The sequence below is a fragment of the Elephantulus edwardii genome, unplaced genomic scaffold (genome assembly GCF_000299155.1).
Source record: "Elephantulus edwardii isolate Elephantulus edwardi_28Jun2011 unplaced genomic scaffold, EleEdw1.0 scaffold00013, whole genome shotgun sequence".
In the NCBI taxonomy this organism is placed as follows: domain Eukaryota; kingdom Metazoa; phylum Chordata; class Mammalia; order Macroscelidea; family Macroscelididae; genus Elephantulus; species Elephantulus edwardii.
The window spans coordinates 8750504-8770043 of record NW_006399763.1 but is presented as its reverse complement, the minus strand read 5'-3'; the positions used below and the strand labels follow the sequence as shown (position 1 = coordinate 8770043).

The window sequence follows — 19540 nt, the reverse complement described above, 5'->3', positions numbered from 1 at the left end:
CCATCTGTGACCATTTTGTCTAGCTCTGGACTGAGGATTCCATCTAGTTGTTCTTCACTTAATGGTCGTGAACTCTGACTGACACTTGGCTGAGGCAGAGAAGAAGGATCATCAGCGACGTGACCAATATCTATTCCAGCTGAATGATCAACTGATTTTGCTAGATCATCTGAAATAATTCCAAGGATATCATCATCTGTATTTAACACTTCTGAAAGATCGGCTAGTGGATCATCGGTAGCACCTTGGGCTGCAGGTTTTCCTGAAGTTGAGGATGAACTAAGTAGTGGATCAAAGGAAGGATCCAAGAAATTTGGGTTCATATTTGTTTTACATGAAAGTTGAGCTGTATCTTCTGATAGATTATCTAAACTCAGCTTGTACTGTCTACTTGTATCTAGAAGATCTTTTCCAAAGAAAGCTTCTTGTAAGTAGGAAGGGAAGGTTTCTTCAAGCTTATTTTTTTCCTTTTTCGGTGTCTCTGCTTTATCTTTTCTGTATTTTCAGCCACAGAAACAGATTCATCAACTAGAGTATCTGGTAACTGCTCACTCCAGCCATCATCTCTGCTAGGTAACTGCTCAGAGACAGAGCCTGAAGAATCTTTTCTGATCACAGATCTTTTGGTTTTTTCCTTGTCCAGTTCGACTTCTTTGCCGAACCATAAACCCACCAATACCTGGTCTGTATGGTTTTCTTTTTCTTTTTTTGATACCCTCTGCTCCTTCTACTCCCTTAGTCTCATCATCCACAGCTTCCCTCTCAGGACTAGATTCTTGGCGGTGTCTTGAGTGCACTGTTTGTGAAGCCTGTGGGAAAGCTACAGATCCAGGAAGACTCCTTCTTTGTGATGATTGTGACATAAGTTATCACACCTACTGCCTAGACCCTCCACTGCAGACAGTTCCCAAAGGAGGCTGGAAGTGCAAATGGTGTGTTTGGTGCAGACACTGTGGAGCAACATCTCCTGGTCTGAGGTGTGAATGGCAAAATAATTACTCACAGTGTGCTCCTTGTGCAAGCCTATCCTCATGCCCGGTCTGCTGCCAAAACTATCGAGAAGAAGATCTTATCCTGCAATGTAGACAGTGTGATAGATGGATACATGCAGTTTGTCAAAATTTAAGTACTGAGGAGGAAGTGGAAAATGTAGCAGACATTGGTTTTGACTGTAGCATGTGCAGACCCTACATACCGACATCAAATGGTAAGGGAAGAACTCAGCAGCATCCATTCATTGGTGCTCCACAGACACCTTGCTGTCTATCACCATGAAGGCTCTTCAGTCTGGTACTATTTTTGACAATTATTTTACAAAAACTAAGATACCGTGTTAAAAAAAATCCATTCTTAGTACCTCAACTTTATATTAAAACCATTTACAGAAGTAAATGAAGCATCCATTTTAAATATAAGATATTTTGCTTCCAAGAAACATTATCTTGTTTTATTAGCAGTATTTTATATTGCATAATCCTGTGCATAATTAAGTACAGTGATTGTTTATCTTTGCCAGTTTTTCTCTATAACTTGGTATTTTTCTTTACTGTTACTTCTTGTAAAGACAGCTTTTAGCCATCAAACAATTATTTTCATGAAATGAGGTAAAGAAATGGAATTTTCACTTATGTGTTCATCTTTAAATATATTTCACTTCTTTTAAAAAAATTAACTTTTTTTCCATTTCAGTGCCTTCCTCAGACTGCTGTGATTCTTCACTTATAGCACAAATTGTCACAAAAGTAAAAGAGCTAGGTAAAATCTGAAATGCTTTACTTGATTATTCTTTCCAAAAAGTGTATAAATGGTTCATTTTTCTATAACTGAATTACCTCTCTATTATATGAAGCATGCTTTTACCCTGTATATCTTCATTCCATATACAATATAAGTCTTGTTCAGTTTTAGTGGAGTAATAGTCCTATAACCCTACGGAAATTGGAATAAAAGAGTAACTTAAAATAACCATTAATGCTACTTACTTTGACTTCATATATATTACTAAGTTTGTTAGATAGCAAAAAAACTAATACGTAGTAAGCAAGCAGACAGATTCTTTCAGAATGGATTCGGTGTGTTATTTTGTGAAACTGTCAACCTTGATCAATAATTAAATGTGGTACTTTTAGTAACCTGCTTTTACTGATAGCATTTGATGTAAGAACTTTTAGGTAATATAGAAATTATCCTAATGACATTTAAATGTAGCCTTAAACATTTAAAACCTAAATATGCAGAAATTCTAATTATTATTCATTTTCGCCTCCTTATAAGTAATTATATTGATAATTTGATTTTCAGATTGATGTCTGGAATATTTTTATTTCAGTTACATAATTTCATTGAGCTCTGGTGACCTAGTCCGTAGGACATTGATCTCCTCTAACCACTGCTCTGGCAGTTCTAATCCACCAGTGACTCTGCAGGAGAAACACGGCAGTCTTCTGCCGTGTGATTTACATAGCCTCTCAAAGCCTACTGGAAGTTCAGCTATGAGTCAGTTCCAACACAGCACCAGTACATTTCAGGTTTTTTTGAGTTACGTAAATTAAGTCTAATCTTTTGATCTGAAAGAATATTGTAGTAAAAGGACTCCTGGTAGATTAGCTAATGCATTAATTTTTTCTTCATTTCTTCCCCCCCCCATCCTTGTATTACTATAAAATAATATAAATACCAGTAGCATGATTTTTTTTTTAGAGAAAACATTTTTTGGTTTATAATGTAAGAAAATTTGGCCATTCAATTTAGTCTTTTTTTTAGTTGTGTACTATCAGGCATTACGCACACGTAATTGTTTAAATAATTAATTCTTCAGTGTCAAGTTAAGGATAACTGCTTTGTAAGTCACATTCCTTTAATATGAGGATTTTGAAATTCTGATTAAGTTATTAATTTTAAAATAAAAGTTCTCATTTGTATTTTTGGGATCCTGTAATTTTTAGATCCACCCAAAACCTACACCCAGGATGGTGTGTGCTTGACCGAATCAGGGATGACCCAGTTACAGAGTCTCACAGTTACAGTTCCAAGAAGAAAACGATCCAAACCAAAGTTAAAATTGAAGATTATCAATCAGAATAGTGTGGCTGTCCTTCAGACCCCTCCAGACATCCAGTCAGAGCACTCAAGGGATGGCAAGATGGATGATAGTAGAGGTGAACTTATGGATTGTGATGGAAAATCAGAATCTAGTACTTAATTCTTGTGAGAAGGAGATTCTAATGGCCTTCATTTGGCTCACCTGTCTAGTGATGTGGACAAGAGAGAAGGGACATTGTTTGAAGCAAATAAAATCCCAAGAGTCAGAATATAATACTCAAATTGTTATTAGTGCCCTCAGTTGCCATGGAGTCAGCTTCCAACTCATAATGGCCCTATGCTGAAGACTGTGATTCATAGACATTTGATTAGCTCATTTTCTGAAGTATTCATTCTCCAGGACTTTCTACCTAGAATGTCTTAACCTGGATAATCCCCTTCAGCCTACTCAGTATCACACAAGCCTTTGCTGACAAGTGGGTGGTGGTTGTTGTTAGTTGCCGTCAAGTTGAGTATAACTCATAGTGAACTTATGAACAGAAGATTTGAACCCTGTTGTATTCTGCACCACCCTCACAGTTTCTGACACACAAGAGTCCGTTGCAGCAGTCACCATGTCAATCTGTCTGGTTGAGGGACTTCCTCTCCTTCGTTCACTCTCCACCTTTACCAGGATCATGTGACAAGTGAGTAGTGATTGTATGTGAGATTTATTGACTTGAAATTGAAAGTGGGTCTCTCACTTGAAAGGTGAAAATTCTACAGCAGAACCAATGGTGTCCTCTGTTTAAATGCATTTTATTAAATGAGAAAATCCTGTAAGTAGAATGTTAATTTGTACTCCCAGCTCCCAATCACTGATTCAATTTCTCGTTATCCTAACCCCAAGCTGATTGTTGTACTTCTGTACCTATTTAATACAGAAGAATTGGATTAAAATTCAAAGTGCACTGGAATATTCCTGGTTGTTAGCTGAATTAGACACCAGAGTCAGGAAATCATCCTTTGCAGCATATTCAAATAGATGATCTTAAGTATGGATTCCAAGCAATGTGTCAAATCAAATTAGGCCTTTTGGGGAAAGAAAGTCCATTTCTTTTTGACAAATACCAAATGAACTGTAACTAACAACTAAAAAAAAGAAAAGAAAATTACAAAGAGATTTTGTGGGAAGATACATAGTGAGCCTTGATTCACCAATATCATGAGTTGGACTCATCAGCTCTTGATAATGTATTTCAATACACAAAGATTTCTCTATTTCTTTAGTCATCTGGAGATGACAGCCAGACAATGCATAGATGGCCTCCTGGAGCTGTCCCTTCACTTCAAAGATTTCCACAAATCTATTTTTACTCTAACTGGATGATGATCCACTAGTAATTAAAAATAAAAACGTCATAATCCAAAATTGCACCTCTATGTTAGTTATTAGATGCATTTGAAAGTCAATTACCCTTATCTTCAATTTGTAAGCATCCTTTTGCATTTTAAAAAATTAAGATAAGTTCTCTGCATCATTAATTGCAAGATGTGTGCACAAACCTAATTTGTACTGACATATTGTTTGTTTCTTGTAATATATTGTCTTCTATATGAAAAAAATAGCATATACCCAGAGCATCAGTCAGTTGGAGACTTGTTCAGGAAAGTAAAATAGTTTTAAAACGTACAATGCCCAGAAGCAGGGTTAAATAAGATTGGGTTGTGTGCTGGGAGATGTTAGTGTTATGACCTGAGGATTTGGGACTCCAGAGAAATACCCAGGTCCAATTTCTAGCTAGCTAAAGAGTAACATTAGCATTGATTGTAACAGTAGCTGCAAGCTTTCTGCATGCCTGTGGCTGGATGTTGGGTCCTGCATGGCAACACCAACTATTAACAACAATAGCAGAAAAAAAATAACAACACACAAAGAAATGAAGAAATACTATGTGCAGTTGACTTAACCTTTAGTGCAATAAAAATGTATCAAAGACTTGAATATTTGTTTAGATGTGAAACATCAATAATTTTTTAGAGTCTGAAACTCTGCCCTAAAACATCTTTTTATAAAAACCATCAATAATTTTTTAGAGTCTGAAACTCTGCCCTAAAACATCTTTTTATAAAAACAGGATTTCTTATAAGATTTGGTCTACTCCACTCATTATTACTCTAAAATATCACTAGAATAGCCATCCTCAGGTAACTTGGGTTTTTCATATTTTTAATAAAACAGGATACTTGAGAGGGGGGAAAATGACAGAGGAGATTTTTAAACTCTGGTAGGGTTCCACTCAGGACAATTTTGTGTTTGTAATTAAAACCATTCACAGATTGATAAAGGACTCTCCTAAAATCCAAAGTAATTATCTTTCATATACTAGGCTTCTTTCTCTCACCTCTTCTCTTTCTTATGTCACACTCTAAAGGGAAACATCATAGTACTAAAGAATGTGTTTCCCTTCTGTTCAAATACTTAGAGGTGCTAAAGCACTTTTTCTTCCTTGAATATTTGCCTTTAAACCACTGAGAAGTATATAAAAGAGGCAGGCTTTTAAAACACTGTAGAGAGAGTAAATAAAGTGCACGAAACCATGAAAATGTTCTTACAAGGGGCTATATTATGACTATAGACACACACACACAAAAAAAAAACAAACAAAAATCCCACCAAAAAAAACCCTCAATGAATTTAAATTCCCAGTCAATTTATCAAGTTTTGTTTGTGTAAAGAAATAAAAACATCAATTTAAAAAATCAAAATAATCACAACCTTCAAGTAGATTCTGACTCGTAGTGACCCTCTATGATGTTTCTGAGGGTATAAATCTTTCTCCCCTGGAGCCACCGGTGGATTTAAATAATCAACCTTTTGACTGGCAACCCAAAAAGTTAGAGGGATTGAATTTTTTAAAAAAAAGGTAATCACTATACAAAATATAAATTATATAAAAATTTTTATTATAATTTTTCTTATTATATACCATCAAAATGGAACAGACCCACAGCTGACCCTTCAGAGCATTTTCATAGACAATAATCACATGGTAGGAGATTCGCTAGCTTTCTCCTATGGAGCAGCTGGTGTAAAGCCAGCAATCAATTGTAAATGACTCTAGATCAAAGATAAGACGAATCAGAAGTGAAATTAATTTTCAAATTCGTTGCCATTAAACATGCTGGGTACTAGCAAACAAGAAGATATACTACTCCATAGACACCTCCTTTATTCACTTACGCTATCAATACTCAAGTGCTGATGATCCTTCTGAATGCTAAAGAAACAGGAAACAAGTACATATTCTAGCTTCAAAGACCTTAAATTCCAATGGGGGAGTTAAATAGGAAACCTGATATGTATTATGCCGCTCAGCGATGATACTACAGATGTTTACTCAAGAACAGTAAGAACATCAAAGGTCACAGTCAAACCCAGTTTGGGAAAGGAAGACACAGGTCATGGAGTCCAACAGACTGAGGCTGCAGCTATCAACAAGAAGCAGGCAGAGCAGCCAAGGAAGAGGTGAGAGGGAGGAAGAATCTGGAACATAACTGGCATTACTGGAAAGAGTAAGGAAGGAGAAAGTTGAGACAAAGTTGAAGATAGTTAAAACTTAAACTCATTGTTGTCTAGTCAGAACCAGCTCATAGCTGACGCACTGGCAGGTTTTCAGAAACTATGATACATGAAAGAGATTTCCCATCTTCCTCCCAGGGACTGGCAGGTTGATTTGAACACTCCAAGAGGAGCAGCCTTTGGGTAAGCAGCACTACTCCCTTTGCACTCCCTTACAAGAGCTCCAGAGGCTAGTTGCTTGACATTGCTTTTGTTAGGTGTCATTGACATAGTGACCCTGTGAACACCAGACCTGAACCCTGTTCTAACCTGTGCTAGCCTCATAATCTCTGACACACTTGAGCCCATTGCTACAGTCACTATGTCAAGCCATCTAGTTAAAGATCTTCCTCTCTTCCTACATCCCTACATCTTTCCAAGCATGATGTTCTTCTCCAAGGAACAACCTCTCCTAGCAACATCCTCAAAGTATATGAGATGAAGCTTTATCAACTTTTCCTCCAGGTACTCTGGCTTCACTTTCTCCAAGTAATACCTGCTTGTTCTTTTGGCAGTCCATGGAATATTCAGTACTCTTCTCCAACACCATAGTTCAAAGGCATCAATTCTTCTGTCATCCTTAATCACTGTCCAGCTCTCAACAGCATAGCAAGTGATTGAGAAGACCATCATCTGAATCTCATGCAACTTACTCCTCAAACTCAATTCTCCGCTTCTTAGTAGTTTGAAGAAGTTCCTGACTGCATACTGTTCCAGTGCAATACGTCTCCTGATCTCCTGGCTGTTGATACAACTGTACTGATTGTAGACCCATGCAAGAGGAAGTCATTGACAGTTTCAGTCTGTTTCCATCTATCATGCGGTTGTCTATCAGTCCAGTGGTGAAATTTTTTCTATTATTAATGTTGAGATGTAATCCATGTTTGAAGACAGAAGTCTTTTCTCTTCATCAGCCAGTTCTTTAAATCCTCTCTGCAGCCAGTTCTTTAAATCCTCTCTTAGAGCAAGCAAGGTTGTGTCCGCTGCATAAAGTAGGTTCTTGATGAGTCTTCCTCCAAACAGATGCCACTTTCTTCTGTATAGAGTACAGCTTCTCAAATTATTTTCTCAGCATACAGATTAAATACGTATGGACAAAGGATACAATCCTGAAACACACCTTTCTTTTTTAAAACCATGTAGTATCCTCTTGCTTTGTTAGCACAATAGCTTCTTGGTCTAAATATAGGTTTCGCATGAGCACAATTAAGTATTCTGGGGTTCCCATTCTTCTAAAAATTAACCATAATTTGCTATGTTCCATTCAGTTAAATGACTTTGCATAGTCAATAAAGCACAAGTAGACATTGTTAAAATATATATATTCTTTGCTCTCAGCAAGAATCTATCTAACATCCTGTAGATAGATGAATCCATCTATCATCATCCTCCATGACAGCCCTGATGCCATGGCCCCTTCTAAATCCTGCTTGAACATCTGTCAATTCTCTGTGTACTGTTTTTGAATGATCTTCAGCTGTCATTTGCTTGCATGTAGTAATAATAATAATACTGTTTGATAATTCCCACATTCTCTTGAATCACAAATTGTGGTTGTTGTTGTTGTTATATATATTACATACTTACCACTCATGCCCTGGATGTGCTCACCAAGTTGTGCCAAGAAATCTGGAGAACAACTACTTGACCAACTGACTGGAAGAGATCTATATTTGTTCCCATTCCAAAGAAAGGTGACCCAACTGAGTGTGGAAACTACAGAACAGTGTCATTGATTTCACATACAGGCAAGATTCTACTGAAGATTATCCAAAAACCATTAGAACAGCACATCAGCAGAGAACTGCCGGAAGTCCAGGCTGGGTTTAGAAGGGGTCGTGGTTCTAGGGATATTGTTGCTGATGTTAGATGGATCTTGGCTGAAAGCAGGGAATACCAGAAGAATGTCTATCTGTGTTTCATTGATTATGCAAAGGCATTTGACTGTGTGGATCATAACAAACTGTGGCTGACTCTGAGAAGAATGGGAATCCCAGAACATTTAATTGTGCTAATGCGAAACCTATACTTGGACCAAGAGGCAGTAGTCAGAACAGAGCAGGGTAACACTGCATGGTTCAAAATTGGGAAGGGTGTACTCCAGGAATGCATCCTTTCTCCATACCTTTTCAACATGTATGCAGAGCAGATTATCCGAGAGGCTGGGCTCTATGAGGAGAATTGTGGCATCAGGATTGGTGGAAGATCTATTAACAATCTCCGTTATGCAGATGACACAACCCTGCTTGCTGAAACTGAGGAGGGCCTCATGCACTCGCTGCGAAGGGTCAAGGACTGCAGCCTTCAGTATGGACTGAGGCTCAATGTCAAGAAGACAAAGATTCTCACCACTGGACCAATTGGCAGCGTCAGGATGGATAACGAAGAGATTGAGAGTGTTCACAGCCTCAGCTTGCTCGGCTCCACAGTCAACACTCTTGGCATCAGCAGTCAGGAATTCAAAAAGCGTATCGCGATGGGAAAGTCTGCTGTTAGGGACCTCTCTAAAGTACTCAGGGACAACGGTGTCTCTCTGGAGACTAAGGTGCGCCTGATACAGGCCATGGTATTTGTAATCACTTGCAAATCACATCAGAGAGTTGGACAATGACTAGGGAGGACAGAAGAAGAGTGGATGCTTTTGAGCTGTGGTGCTGGAGAAGGGTACTGAATGTACCATGGACTGCCAGGAAAACAAACAGATTCATCTTGGAGAGGATTAAACCAAGCTACTCCTTGGAGGCAAGGATTCTGGGGCTTCGTCTGACATACTTTGGACATGTTGCCCGGAGGGACAGGTCCTGGAGAGGGACATTATGATTGGGAGAGTGGAGGGACGGCGCAGAAGGGGAAGACCCTCTATGAGATGGATTGATTCGGTGACTGGGGTAATCGGGATGGGTGTGTCGGAGTCAGTGCGGTTGGCGCAGGATAGAGCAGGGTTTAGGGCTGTTGTGCATAGGGTCGCTATGAGTCACAAACGACTCGACGGCACATAACAACAACAACAACTACCACTCATAGTGACTCTGTGAACCCTGCCCTTTTCCTGCACCATCCTTACAATCTCTAATGAACTTGAGCCCATTTTTACAGCCACTGTGCTAATCCATGTCCTTAATAGTCTTTCTTTCTTACTCTGACCTTTGCATTTCCCAGTATTAAATCTTTTTCAAGGCCTGGCCTTGCCTGACAACATGCTCAAAGGATGTGAGATAAAATTTCGCCGTCCTTGACTGTAAGGAGCACCCTGGATGCACTTAACCCAAGGCTGACTTTGTTGTTCTTTTGGCATTCTATGTGCTAGTGGGAGCTAAAGTCACAAATGGAATTTTACATCTTAATAAGACTAAGAGATTATGGTATTGTACCAGCTCACCTACATATAATTATACAATAAAATATGAATATAGATCTAAAGATCTTATAGTCTTGGAAGTAAAAAGAGTTGTCAAAAATATCAACAGGAAAGAAAAAATATCTAGACAGGAAGATATGTAATAAATTTTATTTTTTTTTAAAACCTGTGGCAACCCCACAGAAGCACTGTTGTTGTCAGGTGCTGTCGAGTACAGTATGACTCATAGCAACCCTACGAACAACAAACCTGAATTCTGTGGAAGGATCCATTTGCTGTTGATAAATGGAAACTTATTGCAATGATTAAACAAGAGACATGAGAAACTGACTCAAGGAATATGGTATTTATTGTAGAAAGATGAGAAGGAGTTGGAGAGATATTTGTGAGTATTTTATCTTGAAAACTAGTAGATGCACAAGGATAATAAAGAGAAAAGATATATGCCATATAAGTGAAGTGCTTTGACAAAAAAAGCAGAGGGAATAGGGAATGTTGGAGTTTCATATAGAGTTGACAGTATGATTTCTTTGATAAAGCTGTATTTGAGCAAAAATCTCCCAAAAAAAGTGCAAGCAAATTGATATTATAGGGTAAGATGAATGTTGGGAGACAAGAATTTTGACTGCTGCAGACACAGGCATAGAATTCTGTAAAAGCGAAAGATCTGCTGTGGCTGAGAAAGGAAGAACAAGGTAGCAAGGTTACAGGGAGAGTTTGAGGACAGATTTTTAACATAATTAAGATGGGAAACATGTGAGAGCTATCAGCAGAGGAATGATGTAATCTGATATTTTTTTAAAAATAAATTATGTTGCCAAGATAAGCAGGAAGAGCAGTTATAAAGCAACGGCAATTGTACAGATGGGAGGTGATGGCATCTCAGACTAGGGTGGAAGGGGTGGAATGAGGGAGAAGTGTTAGCTATTTTAGCCATAGACCTGGTGGTGGATAAAATATCTTGTTGGAGACAAAAAGAAGAAAAAAAGAGTGAACCAAAATTTTGATAGGAAGAATCTTTAGGCACAGTGTTGGAGCAATAGGTGTTGGCGTGTGAAAGAATTTAAGCTATCTGTTGCTGACTTTGAGATACCAATTGAGAAAGTCTCAGCAATACTAAACAGGTGATTAACCATATGCATTGGGACTGGAAATATATTTGTGAGAGCCAAGAGTTTGAACGAGGCAAACAGGTAGTAAGTGTTGGTAAGAGAAAAAGAGGCCAGTGGATTTCTAGGGGAAGGTAATAAGCTTCTTAAACAGCAGCAAAGCTCCTTGAGGACTGTGCTCCTGTATTCCAGGTGAAGTCAATCACTATGATTGTGTGTTTTCTACAGCCCCTCTAGATGCTAAAGATATGAGGCTAGCTCATATACTGAGTGAGCATCTACTACATTAAGGTTAGGGCATCAAGAGAGAGGAACGTTTTCTGAAAACTGAGACAAAATTCATACACAAAAAAACCTTAACAAAACAGGATAATCATTATTCAGACAACATACAAAAGGAGAGAGTGACTGCATTCTACATTCACGGCAAGACAAGGTCAAAGAAGGCTACATGGAGAAGGTTGTTAATAACTTCCCTCTAAGTCATGTACTAGAATCTTAATCACTTAGTTACTAACAGAAAGTTAGTAAAGACTCTCCAGAAAAAAGGTATGGTATTCCACTTAAAAAAATATAAAAAATAAAGCACCTTTGAAATTCCTCTGAAATACTGTTCTACTCTGTCACACGTGGATTGTCATGAGTCAGAGTCAGTTCAACAGCTCTTAGGTAAAAACGATACCATCATTCTTTAAAAAACTGAGTGTCAACAAAGGAAATGAAGACCCTCAAGGAGATGAAGTGGCATAATGACTACAGGATTCAGTATGGTTTGAGGTCATGCAGGTGACTCAGTTAAGGTTTCACTCCATTATTCATGTGGTCACCATAAATCCACTTGTGGTGGTCTTAATGGTATCTAACAACAACACATACCAGGTGATTTCATGCCTCCTTGGGATCCATAATAACGGAGAGATTTGTTCAGTTATATTGTTATTATTGTTAGGTGTCGTTGAGACAACTATGGCTCATAGCGCTCCTATGAACAGTGGATCTGAACCCTTCACTGTCCTGTGCCATCCTCATTGTCTATGATACACTTGAGTCCATTGCTACAGTCACTGTGCTAGCCCATCTTGTTGGAGTTTGGTTATAGGACTGGCATATTACAATGCCTATACTCCCATCTGACTCGGGACAGGGAAGGCTTCAGAGCTGTTGTACATAGGGTTGCTATGAGTTGCAGGCAACTTGATGGCACATAACAACATAATCCCATCTCAGTTCACAAGGGTTGTAATAATTTCTCTACCTCTCAAGTTCAAGATTAAGCCCTTGCAGAAATTCTAACAGAATGGAAAAGGTGGGCAAGTAATACAAATCTACACTGTTTCTTCATTTACACTGATAGCCAGATAAATAGAAGAAATATCAGTTCTCTCATTTCCTAGATATTTATTGTGCCCTATTTATGTAGCTTGAAATAAAGGTTGCTTTATCTTTGTTGTCACTTTGTATTCTAACCAGGTTTCTACCAAGAGCCTCCTTTGTTTTGGTCAGTAGCAATCCCTCTGTGTCCTGCACTGTTGTGTATGGTATTCAGAATGGATTAACAATCATCCTAGGTGGATTACCATGTCCTTATAATAGGAAGAGCCTTTTGATATCTTGTACTGCTTTATTTTTGGTCTTTATTTCCTTTGTTGAAAAATCTTCATTGAATTCCATCTGAGTAACTGCAAATGTTTTGTTTTAATAACACAGATTTTTCCAAAAAGCCAGAATGATTTACGTGCTATTCTGTTTTATTGACACCTTTTAATATTAAATGATCTCTTTTTCATTGCCTTTATATTGCAAGAAGTGTTTTTATTTCTAATTCACTTTCTTCTTTAAAGACTATTTCTAAAATACTATGTAAATGTTAATGTACCAATTTATACTTTTTTGTTCATTGTTATGATCTTCCCTCAAGTAGTATCAGTGATATGTACTGACAAATTAATATTTTCCTGAAAAAACAAGGAAAATAGATTTTCCCCAGGCTAAAAAGGTAGCACCTACAAATACAGTACAGTAGGAGGCAAAGTGAATATCCAAGAGAGCATGTCATTATCCGCAAGACACGTGCAGCATGGGTGATCTAACCCCAAGTTCAGAGGAGAGCAGTTCATCATTGTGACTGATGGCTCCCTCCAATCGTTTCACCGACTCCATTCTCCTTGCTAGTGATTAGTTAGACATGAACATGTGGTACAGTTCTGGCCCAAAACACAGGAGGACAAGTTTGGAGGAGTAATGTCCTTACTTACTCAAAGAGACATCTAGAACAAATGGAAAATGGAAAGAGAGTTGTTGAGCTTTCTTATGTAGCTTTACACAAATGTATTTTGAAAAAGAAAAGTCTGTGCCCTTTGAAATAATGTTCATACTTTGGATTAGATATAGCTTCTATACATTATCTACTCAGTCAAGTTTTGAATAAGTTATTCATATCTCCTGTTCTACTTTTCTTTCAGCTGTTTATCCTTTGTGTTTCAAAGACAAAGTGTATGATACTTATTTCTGTATCTAATACGTGTGTCAATTCTTAGTACTTTCTTCTTTATCTATTTTGATCCTTTGTGGTTCAGAGTTTTGGATTGGAAAATTCAGGTAGAAAATAAAAGAATAATTTTGTAGACCAACAGAAAGATAATGAGCACACTTAATACAATAAAACCCAGTTGACATAAGTGAAAAGAGCAGGGTCTACCAAGAAATGGTTCCAATTTTTTTTCTGAATCACTTCTTCCCAATTTGTACATCTCTGAGAAATGTGAACATTTCTCCTTCAAATCTGTAAAATACATTCAAAATGCAATGCGTACGGGTGTGTTCTACCTCCATTTATTGTGTTTCCTCTCCTCTTTTCTCTTATAAGCTTTCTCTCTTCCAAGTCAAAAGCTCTCGCACTTCACCTGTTATTAATCTTCCTCCAGACCAGCTCCTCTTGTCTGTCTTATGCTTTCTGTATGTTCCCTTAAGTATATTTATCATTTCCTCTTTATAGCTCCCTTAACTAAGCACAAGGTAGAGCTTTAAGATTTTGGTTTCATTTTTCACTTTATTAAAATATACTTATGTTTATATTATTTCAAATTATATTCAACCAATTCTAGCTTACATAAATTAAAAGAAAAATCGTGTCAAATTTTTCTCCTTACCTTTTATAATAACCACGTTAAAAACACTTTTCAGTATGCCTTCAATTGTCTTTTTCTTCCTTTGATTAAACATCTAATGACTTAAATTTTTTTCAACTCATATTCGTATTCCACTCATCTTTAATGGGCAAGGAATTTAAAATACTGTCACTATTACTGAAAGGTTCTGTAAAATAGCTATGAAGCTTTTTTGAGCTTTGTGTCCATGTGGTAATTGTAGGATAGTTAAATGAGAGTAAATGTGGCTAAATTTTTGCAAGGATAAGAATTTTTTTTTCAGCAAGAATAAAAAATAGCATCTGGAAAGTAGACTAATATAATTGATATAAGATCAGGCTGCTAATATACAATGATGAACTATTACAGAGTTAATGTAAAATAATGTAACCACTTAAATTAAAAAAGAAACATCTCAATTTAGATAGTCTGCCCTTTCCTGAGCTAGTCTCACTGACTCTGACACACCTACCTTCATTATATCAGTCACTGTGTTAATCCATTTTGTCCAGGGTCTTCCTCTCTGGTGCTGCGCCTCCACTCTTCCAAGAACTAGAGTGTTCTAGCCACTTTCCAAAAACATTTCAGATGTAGCTTCAAAATCCTTGCCTCCAAGGAGAAATTTAGTTTCACCCTCTCAAAGACAGACCTGTTTGCTCTTTAGATGATACCGCCAAAAGAGTTCAAGACTCTTCTCCAATACCATAATCTGAAGGCATCAATTCTTCTATCATATTTAGTCATTATCAAGCTCTCTGATGCATAACAAGTAGTTGTGAAGACCATGACCTGGGCCAGATGCACCTTAGTCCTTAGACTGACATTATTACTCTTTAGTACTTTGGAGACTTCCCCAGTGCAATTAATCCTGACTGCTGGTGCCAAGAGTGTTGATTGTAGAGCTGAACAAGCTAAAATTGTTAATAACCTCAATCACTCCTCCTACATGGAGGAGATTAATTATTATATAAGGAAATATTATATCTATACTATTTTATAATGTCCAGGTTATATTGGGTATACACATAGTCACATTCTCACCATCTCTTCTTTTCTTGACAATCAAGAGACTACAAGAAAGGACATCATAGTAACCACTGCAAGGCTGCTTGAGGGATAATTTGTATATATTTTGTGCAGTTTTCTGTCAAGATGATTTCTACAATATTCCCTATTTTCATTCTTTCAAATGGTGATAAAATCTGATATATCCCATTAAACATTGATAGCAATGTTTCATCCACTCTTAAGTCCACTTGGGAATTCTTCTTTTTATCTACTGATTGAGACTATCTTCTTATGGTATCAAGGCAGCAAGCTTTTTACTGTTAAAATGTTAATTAGATTTTTATAACCATTTTTATAGTTCTGCTCTTCATCTCAATTGCTGCAAACATACTTATTTACAATTCCATAATGTTCCCATTAATATGCTATGGAAATCTGCAGTAGTGCACAAAAGTTAGCTTAATAACATGCTACAGAAATATATCCTTAAAGACATCTGTGAAACATATGTAGAATCATAATGATGCAAAATAATTTTTCAGCAAATGAGATAATAAGCAGATGATACATAAGGTCAGCATGTTTTATGGCCATAGTTTGTGCGTTGGTATGAGTATTTCATGCATTTAATAGCACAGATTCGAGTATCTAGTAATTTGTGTTTGTTAAATCATATGCTCATTAAAAATAGTGCACCTTTAGAAAATATCCTGACTCATCCATTGTTGGTGAGATTGTAAAATGGTGCAATCATTCTGAAGGCAGTTTGGCATTTCCTAAAAAAGCTGAACTTGAAAATTCCATATGACCCAGCTATACCACTGCTTGGAATATACCCTGAGAAAATAAGAACTGAGGCACAAACAGAGACTTGTAAACTAATGGTCATAGCAGTGTTATTCATCATAGCAAGAAGATGGAAACAACCCAAATGCCCAAACACAATAAAATAGATTGAGAATTTATGGTACATTTACACAATGGAATACTATGCAGGACGCATAAGCAATGATTTTGTAAATTTGGGAGGGATTGGAGAGCATTATTCTAAATAAACTAACTCAGTCCCATAAGGACAAATACGGAGTAAGACTATTATTGTAGAATAAGTATGAAGATGCAAGGCAGGAGGGGAGAACAGATGGGTGAAGATGGGGTGGGGAAGCTTAATCTTAGGGTCACAGAATTTGATGGGTGAATGGAAGGGTGGGTAAAGGAAAGAGGAAAGATATAATGTGAAAAGACTGTATACAAATTTTGTAAGTAAACCAGCATAAAATAAATATTTTATATAAAATAAAACCTTTTCAAGACAATGTAGATGAAACAAATGAGACCTTAGAAACTCTAGTAAAACAATAAATCACAATCTAGAATATTAGGACCAGCGTCTCAGAAGCTGTCAACACGTCAGAGGGACAGATGAGCAGAGCTGAAGAGATGAAGCACAGAATCACTGAAATAGAAGGTAGAGCTCTCAGCATAGGTCTACTAGAGAAAAAAAAACAGAATGAGAGAGAGAGAGAGAGATCCTGAAGTGTAAAATAATAAACAAAAACCATAACATTTATTTATAAACAATTTGTTTCAAAACTCATCAAGGAGCTAGACTCATCTCTTAATCTTCTATAGACAATTGGTTATCAGTATTTCTCCCTCATTTCACAGAAAACATAGGTGTTAAAGGTTTTCAATATAAAAGAAAAGAAATTACAACAAAATTACAAATAACTTCAAAAAACATATCCAAGTAAACATTTTTTGTTTTTTCTGTAAGAGATTTCAGTGGAAAGAGCCCTGAGTTTGGAAATAAAAAGGTTACTTGTGCTACTTTGGACAAGTCAATTTATTACAATCTCTTTTTTTTATATATTTGGAAATGGAAATAAAATTACCCATCTCAAAGGGTGGTTGTTGTTGTTGTTGTTGCTGCTGCTGTTGTTATGTGCTGTCAAGTTGCCTAATATGTTTGTTTTCCATTGTTGCTATAACAAATTGCCACAAACTTGAAGAGTTGAAACTCATAGTTTTCATTTTAGTCCAAAGCTTCATTTCTATCTATAGACACCAGGGGAGAATCCCTCTACGTGTTTTCCAACATCTAGAAGCCAGCTAAGTTCCTTAACTTATGGCCCTTTTACCTTCATAGGCAACATTTTTTTATCTCTCAAGCCATTTTCCCCCTCAGTACCCTTCCTACTGTCAAAGATGTGTTTATTTTATGCCAAATCCACGAAAATATTTTCAAAATCAACTGACTAGAAACTTCAATTTTATCTGTAATACTAACCTAACAAGTTGCTCTGGTGGCTTATTAATAAGGAGTTGCACTGGCGAGTGAAAGGCCAGCAGTTCCAATACACCAGGTACTCCACAGGAGAAAGAAGGGCAATGTCCTCCCATGCAATTCATGGCCTCTGAAAACTCACTATAGGGTCGGTCATGGGTCAATTCACACTCCACACTCCATAACAACATTTAGTCTAACCTTTACAAGTTATGGAAAATATGATGGGAACATCTTTGGGAAGCCATTCTTCTGCCTACCACATACCTTTCTGGATAGCTGATTGACTTGAGGGAGTTGTGCTACTAATCCAAAAATGATGCCGCCCCTATAGTTCAAATCCACCAGTGGCTTCTTGGGAGAAAGATGGGAAATATCCTTCTATGCAATTTACAACTTCCAGAAAACTCACTGGAAGGTTTTCATAGCTGTATGAGTTAGTTCCAACTCAATGGCAATGAGTTTGAGTTTTCTGTTTTCTCTCTCATCTATATTGGTAAGATTAACATCATAATGGCACCATCCATAGGCTTTGAGAGGGAGCTTGATCCTCTAAGAGGGAGAATTCTGATATGAGTTGAAGAGTTGATGACAGTAGAACAAGGTTCGAAGTCTGTCTAACTTCCTTGCAAATCCAGATAATACTGGTCATACAACAAATAAGACTTGTTTTCAGTCTTCATAAATTCTCAAACTTTCCTTCCTCTCTGCAGAGAAGACACAATTACACCATGTTGTTGTTGTTCTCATTCTTAGGTGTCATTGAGTTGAGCAACCCTATGAACAAAAGATCCTGAACCCTTCCCATCCTGCACTATCCTCACACTTCCTGACATACAAGAGCCAATTGCAGCAGTCACTGTGTCAATCCACCTGGTTCAGGGTCTTCCTCTCCTTCACTGACCCTCCACTCTTCCCAGAATCATATCCCCCTCTGAGGAATAGCACCTCCTATCAACATGCCCCCCCCAAAAGCCTCATCATTGTTGCCTCCAAACAGCATTCCGCCTGGACCCTCTCCAAGACATATCTGTCTGTTCCCTTGGCAATCTGTGGAATATTTAGTGCTACTCTCAAAAACTACAGCTCAAAGGCATCAATTCTCTTCCTGCCATCCCAATTCATTGACCAACTCTCAGATGCAAACCAAGTAATCAGAAAGACCATAGGGTAGGGCTATGTAATGGGGGCACAAATTAGTTCACCTTATTCTGTGTCCTGCATTTGAATCTGTGCATATTCTCTCATATTCAAGGGAGATTAAATCTCCAATTAGTTAGCACAGTATTAGATTTTCTTGGTTTATAACTAGAATTATATCAGTTTATTTAAAGACCTCTGTACTTCCTATATGGACTTCAGTTAACATTTCGTTCCTTAAGAGATACTAGTATATTTTCCAATCCCATCTAGCACAAAGTCTTCTGAATATTCTCTCTGGAGTTTATCTGTCATTATTGTAAAAAGGTAAAAGAATGATGATTGTACTAAAAGAAGCAAAATAACATTACTTAAATAATTCAATTTTATGTCATGTAACCACACTAAAGAAGACACAAAGAACAAAGACCTGGATGACATTTCCATGAGTTGTTGATAATTTAATCTGATATTTTCTTTAAAGGCTTTTTGTCTTCTGTCAGGGATTGATTTATGCTACTCAAAAATGTGTTGTAAATTCTAACCTTAATACTTTTGGTTAAAATCACACTTGGGGATTGATTGGCTTTGTTATGTTAGTAAGGCAGGATTAGTATAGGTGTATTTTGAGTCAATCTCTTTTGAAATATAAAAGAGATTACTCAAGAGGACAGAGCAGAAACAGTGGACATCCTATGCCAAGTCACATGAACATTTCTCAAAAGAAAAAATTCAAGACACAAAGACCTTCTCTGAAAGCGGAGGCACTACACTCAGAATCCTGAATAAAAACGTCTAGGCATTTGTACTGTGGGGAAAAAAAATTTGATTGTTGAAGCCACTCACTTC

General features: G+C 37.2%; 1 protein-coding gene across 1 annotated transcript in view; it reads left to right on the top strand.

The window, feature by feature from the left end:
- LOC102845085 (histone-lysine N-methyltransferase 2C-like) overlaps positions 1-3202 on the top strand; it is a 5062-nt gene extending 1860 nt beyond the window's left edge. Inside the window, exons 2-5 of the mRNA XM_006881234.1 lie at positions 508-573; positions 740-1207; positions 1690-1755; positions 2946-3202. Of these exons, the coding sequence (XP_006881296.1) occupies positions 508-573; positions 740-1207; positions 1690-1755; positions 2946-3202 (857 nt within the window). The remainder of the gene's footprint in view (positions 1-507; positions 574-739; positions 1208-1689; positions 1756-2945) is intronic.
- Positions 3203-19540: the final 16338 nt, after the last annotated feature.